This window comes from Crocodylus porosus, unplaced genomic scaffold (genome assembly GCF_001723895.1).
Source record: "Crocodylus porosus isolate Cpor-Errol unplaced genomic scaffold, CroPor_comp1, whole genome shotgun sequence".
Taxonomy (NCBI): Eukaryota; Metazoa; Chordata; order Crocodylia; family Crocodylidae; genus Crocodylus; species Crocodylus porosus.
Genome location: NW_017728928.1, coordinates 11687482 through 11694160, shown reverse-complemented (window position 1 = coordinate 11694160; position 6679 = coordinate 11687482). Strand labels below are relative to the sequence as shown.

Genomic DNA, 6679 nt, shown 5'->3' with positions numbered 1-6679 from the left:
ACCCCCCCATGCCCCTCTAGCTCAGCAACTAGCCACGGGGGGGGGAGGTCACGGGAGGGGGGGGGTGTCACTGGATGCACCCCAGACCCAGGAGGCACTGGTCACTGAAGTGGACTGGAAGTGCTTTTGGTCCACTTCTGGGTTCGCTGGCAAGCACGCTGAGGAACCACCCCCCTGGCTCCTGCGGGATGCTCCATCTGCCCCAGCATCTCAGCATTCACAAGCAGCCTGGTACCTTGAGGTATGTAGAAAAAACATTTAAAGCTGTCTGTCTGAATCATCAAATCTTCCCAAATCTCTCCAAACTGATATGGAGGGTTCCGATTCAATTTGGAGAGATTAAAGGGTATCCTGATTTTATATGGATTCAGAGAGTCGGCTGCCGAATCTTTGCCAAATTGAAACAGTGACCGAAGCTTCACACAGCCCTAATCACTGGCACTGTTACCTGTTCGAATTTCCATCCATCAGACATTGTGGACACCATCTGTGTGAGTTCTTCCTCTTGGCACTGTAGGACCCTGTACACATGCTTGACAGGTCCCTAGAGCAGCAGGGATGAAAGCAAACAGAAACTTAATACCAAGGGAGCAGAGAGCTGGTGTAGCAGTGTCAACATTTAGATAAAGAAATATAGTTCAGGCTTTGCCTCTCTAGGTCTTCTGCTCTGGTTCCTACCTTGACATTAGAGTGAAAAAGGAGAACCGAGAACAGACTTCCCCCAGCCACCTTTAGAAAAATATACTGGATTTTCTTTTTGGCTCCTCCTGACTATAGGGACAATTGTGTAATGTGTGTGAAAGGATCTGAGGTACAGTGGTAAACACCACTCAGTGACTTGGGAGTCCAAGTCCCCTTGAATGTCAAGTCACTTTAGCATGTCACAAAATTTTATTCTTTAGACATGAATCTACTGATTCAAAAAATAGCGGTTTATCAGCAGCAAGGAGAGTTGCAAGGAAGAGATGCTGAACAGCCATTGTTTTAAAAAGGTTTACTGCTGATAAGCATATTAAAGCAGTCAGGGGAAAAGAGCTTGCACTTCGATATTGTCTCTTATGAAGAAAAAAAGAGGGGAACTGAATGACCGATAGGATGTTGCTATACTGCAAGAAAGGAAGTATGATCCAGTGGGCACACACTGCAGTGTAATTATGTTCTGCCAAAGCAGTAGTGCTGCCCTTTTGTTAATTAAATTACCGAAATAAAATCAGTGTAAAACAAAACCCACTGTTTATGAGAGATGCTCATATAAGATCCTGACGAGGTCAGAAGACTAAACTGCTCTTGAGACACCCAAATCACCTTGTAGCTTGTGAACCTTATTTTACCCAATCGTATTCCTGGCCCCTTTTTATCTGACTGTGCACGGTCTCTACCTGGAGAGGTTGGAAGTGGATTGCCTAGCTGATGCTGGGGCGCTCAACTTCCAGTCCACGAGCCAAATACAGTCCATGCAGTAATGACATCTGGCCTGTAGGGTTCCCTATGTGTTCAGAAATTTGACTACAGGGGAGCAGTGGCAATTTAATACTGCCACCTTCTCCCACTTCTAAATATCCAAGCCCTGTGCGGCTGGCTGGACCACGCCATGCCCCCTTCCCCTGTGTAGCTGTCCCACAGACGTATTGGACAAAAATGATAAACACCACTGGCCTATGCCCGCAGCCATGAAAAAATGCTCTCTCTCTCAACACACCTGGGATACAGCAGACAGCACTGCCTCCCACCCACCTGAGAGGACTAGAGTCCCAGACTGCTGCCAGCCCTAGGTGCTTGAACTGTACTGCCTGCTCCCCTTATTCCCACCCTGATGGTAAGAGCTAACATGCATTACTTGGGAGGTTCTGTTCTCGTTGTCCCGTATCCGCTCCTTCACCAGCCGCACCAGAGATGCGATGTTATAAAACTCGGCCTCTTCCAGTACCCCTTTAAAACAAGGTGTGGATTTGGTTAGGTAAAGGCAAATGGAATAAGGATGATTTCACTACAGGGAGGCTGTGCAGGTCGCCTTTTTTTTTTTTTTTTAAGTAATATTTATACCGAGATCTGGTCTGGATCTGGCACTATAGCTGGATGCAGGGTAGTGGGTGCTGCGATCCCATTGCCCCCAGCTGAGACAATGCTCTATACCCAACTGGTTTAAGCCTCATCTGCATGAATGAGCATGACACCTAGCAGAGCCATGCTCCCCACTCATGAGGATGACTGAAACATGGGACAGTGCTTCTTTTACTGGAGGCTTTTGGCAAAATGAGTTTAGCTGTCTCGCACCTATTAGAAAAGACACAGGTGCCCAATCTCACAGTGCTCAGGACTGTGGTCTGAGGAGATAAAGAAACCAGGAGAGAATGTTCACAGGAACTAATCACCCCTCCCCTCTGGCAAATGAATTCAGCTTCTGGAATCCACTGAGGTAAGCACAGCTGCAACTATCTGCATTCCTTAGTATAAAACCTGTGCCTTGCTACGTTTACAGTGTATATTTGCTTTATATTATTCATAAGCATCATTGTAGGAGTCTAAAGAAACATTGTATTACTGCAAAATGGACCTAACAAACAAGATGGCCTGCTTAATGAGTGAGGAAGGCTCCACACCCAGATGACTTCCAGGTAATGATGGGCAAGGGAAAGGATGAAGCTGTGTTGAGTGGGGTAGTTTGCAGTCTTTTACTTTTTTGTGGATGGTAGGGGGTGGATCTCACCTTCTTCAGCCAGCTCCTTGTTTAGGATGAGTTTCCCGTGTCGGAGGTAGTTCAGGATTGGACCAAAATAGGTGGGATCCCTGTCGATGAGATATGCCCCCGTCTCATCCTGTCAAACACAAAAAGGAGTCAAGCTATAAGTAACGAATGATTAAACTGAACCAGAAGAGTTTGGAGGAGGGAGTGTGGGCATGAAAATGATAAACTGGGTTTCCTTTGACTGAAAAAAAAGAATGCGTTGTCACAGTTGTTTCTAAAGCTCTCAGGTCACAGAACCTTACTGTAATTCAGGGATAGGCAATGTTTTTTTGGCCAGAGTGTCCAAAAACCCATATGTCTACCTTGAAAGGTGCTGGAGTGCCAACATGCCGGAGCCCAGAGCAGCCTGGTCCTCTTGCAGCCTCTTAGCCGCCTGCTGGGAGCAGCCTGAGCTCCATGGCCAGCAGCAGCTCCTTAGAGCCTGGGCTGGTGGTGGTGTGCCAAGCAAAATGGCCTTGCGTGCCATACTCAGCACGTGTGCCAGGGGTTGCTGACCCCTGCTCTAACTCCTAACCTACACTTCCTATTGGCTGCTTTGAAAACTGCCCCAAAAATCAAAGGCCCTCTTGGAAAGCAGTTAAGGTCCATACAACCCAACACTGGCAGCTCTAAAATAAACCTATGTTAGGAAGTAGTTCTTGTCTGTAAAATACAGCACTTAGACAAGTCTTTCCATGTACAGAATCAAAGTCTCAGTATATAAAATAAGAAATCTGCACCTTAAATTACTTCAGTTCTGTTACAAAGGTTGTTTTCATCAATAGGCTCCTTTTGTTCATTTCTTATTCCACACCTCTGTCCTTGTAAACTATGTTAATAGCAGGGTGGATAAAAATCAATGTTTTTTAAAAAAAATAATAAAAACGTGTTTTTAATTTAAATCAGATTGTTTTGACTTAATCACGTTTTGATTGTTTTTATTAAGATGCTTTAAAAAACACTACATATAGTTTTAAGATATATTAAAAGCTCAAAGATATCATCATGGGGATTATAACTTCTAACTATATACTATGTGATGATATATTAATGTAACCTTTTTAGAAAAGTTTTATGAATAGGTCATAACAGGCCATGGACTTACATTAGGGGCCAAATCTTATGGAGTTCCCAGAGGCTCCTCTATAGATCAGTAAAGATTAAAAAAACCACTCTACCCAATGGGACTCTGTGCTCAGTATAGAAGGTCCCATTAAGCATCTCTGTGATGCTTAGTTTCAGTTCTCAAACCGTGGGTTTGTCTCTCCAGAGATAACATCCTTGTTAACAGCAGCATATGGAGATAAAAAACCCGATTACCTACCCTCAACCCTCTTGTCTCTCTGCAAGTTTGTGGACACACCGTCAAGCCCTTAACTTGCTATAAAAAGTGCAAAGTTTCAAGAAGTTAAATGAATAACAGATATCAAACAACAAGAACGCACTTTTTGTAGAAAATAGTGATTAAGTCAGGGCTTCCTGATCAGTGATTTCAACCATGATTTAAATCAAATCCACCCTGGTGAATAGGTCAGAACTGCTCCTACAGCAACAAACGATTGACATGGGTTGGAATGTTTCTACATTACTGTAAACACCTGTGGCATTTTATCAAGAGCTTTCTCCCCTGACAATATATAACTTCAGGACATAAATTGTATACTCTTACTCCCAGGGAGAAATCTTACTTAAATCAATGTGATTAACTCCTATGAGTGCTTCCTTAAGAATGCCCTGAATGTAAACTTAACAGGGTAATGGACAGCAATAAACAATTGTTGATGCCAGTTAGCAAGGGTGAGGGTGGTAATATATTATGCTTGTCCTGAGGTGCCAATACTCAGCGTGCAAACGTCTTTAAAAATTCCACTCCAAAGCCCAAATTCCCAGCTGGACCCAAGCTGGCAGATCTGCGCTCCCAACAAATCACTTTAAAGTCATGTGCTTTTTTTCCTCCTGTACAGCAAAAACAAATGACCAAAGATAAGACAAACCAGTGCTTATTCTGCCTGATAAGGGCAAATGTTCTTATCACCATGTGAAACCCCATGGCCTTGTTTGGTCAGTCTGCTCCTTGTTTTCAGACCAGTTAATGACAAAGACTGCCTTTGAGGAAATTAAACAAGAAGTAGTGTTCTAAACAACCCAGGCCTCACTGTAGCTAATTAACGGCTTGCAACTTCTCTGGAAAACAAGCTGACTTCCTCGCCCAGAAAGCAACATCTGACTCTAAAAGATCTCCTTATTTTCCTCATGTCTTAAAATCCATCTAGGCATAAACTGTTGTTTTAACTTGGAAAAGCCCTAGGTTATAAGGCCTTGTATAATACTTACAAAATAACCAATAATTAACTGTTGAAAGCATATCCCTTGAGCTGAGTTTAAACTGTTGACACAAGTAAAATAGCAGCACAGCCCATTTTGAAACATACTTTGGAAGAACAAGGATTAGCAATCATTACATGTGTCACAATATTGTTTTCAAACATCATAGAATAGTGCCTCTCCTTTGGCTTGTTATCAGAGCAATCTAGATGCAGGAGATAAAGAGTCTGTTTTACTGCAGAGCTGTCTACAATATTTTCTGGAGCCTCGCTTGCTCTATGCCCAGTGAACTATGACAGAGGCCTTTATAAACAGGTTACAGACTGCTGAGATGTAGGAGACTGCATCTAAGCTGTCTATAAAGCATTTGATGCTTGTATCCAAAGGCTGCAGTTTCAAAGTAGAGATTTCTCTGTAATGTGCCTGGAGTGGATAAGAAGCAAGTTCAGAGAAAAATAAACACCACACATTTAATAAACGGTAAAGGCAATGCAGAAGTCATCAAAGAAAAAGAGGTATTTTAAATACATTTCTAGGCTGAGGGATTAATATTCAGTAAAAAGTGGGAGCCACAGGGTCTTTTCAAAACTGCTAATACCTTTCCTTTATATAGGATGGCTTGGATAGAGATGATCCTACCTCAGGCAGGAGGCTGGACTAGATGAGCTCTGGAGGTCCCTTTCAGCCTGACTTCTCTATGATCCTGCGATTCCCAGCACACCCTTGGCTGCCTGTCAGTCACCACAGGGAGTTATGATGTGAAGACTTGCCTTTCTGCGTAACAAACATCTGCCTGTACTGTGCATGGAAGGGGAGGGGGGGAACTAGACAAATTTGCTGTGAGAAGGCACAGCTGGGGCAAACCCCCCCCACCCCAACACCACAGGTAAGACTTCCTGGGGTAGGAGGATGATGTTCACAGTCCCTTCCAGCTCCAACGTCTATGAAATCTACAGAAACGGCAGCTTCATGCGTGCGTGTCTTCCTACTATGCACAGCAGAGGTGGCGAAGCAAAGGTCTAGGTTTGTAGCTCAGCGGGTGGATGTGATGGGGACAGGGTTCATACCAGTGGGCAAACAGCTCTCTTACAGTTTGGGTTGCAAGGGCCAGGCCCCCTTCCCAGCACAGGAGTTAGAGCAAAGCCTAAAGCACGGTACAGGTGCCAGCGAGCTATATGCGAATGGTACCCGCGCAACACAAATTGGACAGTGCTGGAAGACTCTACCCCTTGTGGTGTCTGGGTTTTGTGGACATTAGGGCTGGAAGGGAGCTCATGAGATCATCGGGGGTGTTCGAAAGGGAGGCAGGGCCTGACCCTGCACGTGTGTGACGGCATCCCCCTGCAACCAGAGGGTCGGAGGGGCTGGGCCAGGGCACGAAACATCTCGGCAAGGAGGGGACGGGCTCCACAGCCCCTCACCTTGTCCGACCCCAGCTCGGGCCCATCCTGGCAGCAGAGGCGGCAAAGGAAGGACTTGGGCTCGCGGCACAGCGTCTGCCGGGTGCTCACGAAGTAGGTGCCACCCACGTTGAGCCGGACCCACTTGGAGCCGGTGCTGGGCCGGTCGGCGGCGGGCGGCTCAGCGCTGCGCGGGGACAGCCCCCCCCCAGCGCAGGCAGCCCCGGCC

General features: G+C 45.6%; 1 protein-coding gene across 1 annotated transcript in view; it reads right to left on the bottom strand.

Annotated features, from left to right (window-relative positions):
• Window positions 1-6675, bottom strand: part of KCTD2 (potassium channel tetramerization domain containing 2) — a gene marked incomplete at its 5' end in the record, with an annotated part of 15930 nt that extends 9255 nt beyond the window's left edge. Inside the window, 4 exons of the mRNA XM_019542812.1 lie at window positions 449-544; window positions 1838-1929; window positions 2708-2816; window positions 6472-6675. Of these exons, the coding sequence (XP_019398357.1) occupies window positions 449-544; window positions 1838-1929; window positions 2708-2816; window positions 6472-6675 (501 nt within the window). The remainder of the gene's footprint in view (window positions 1-448; window positions 545-1837; window positions 1930-2707; window positions 2817-6471) is intronic.
• Between the last annotated feature and the right edge of the window lie 4 nt (window positions 6676-6679).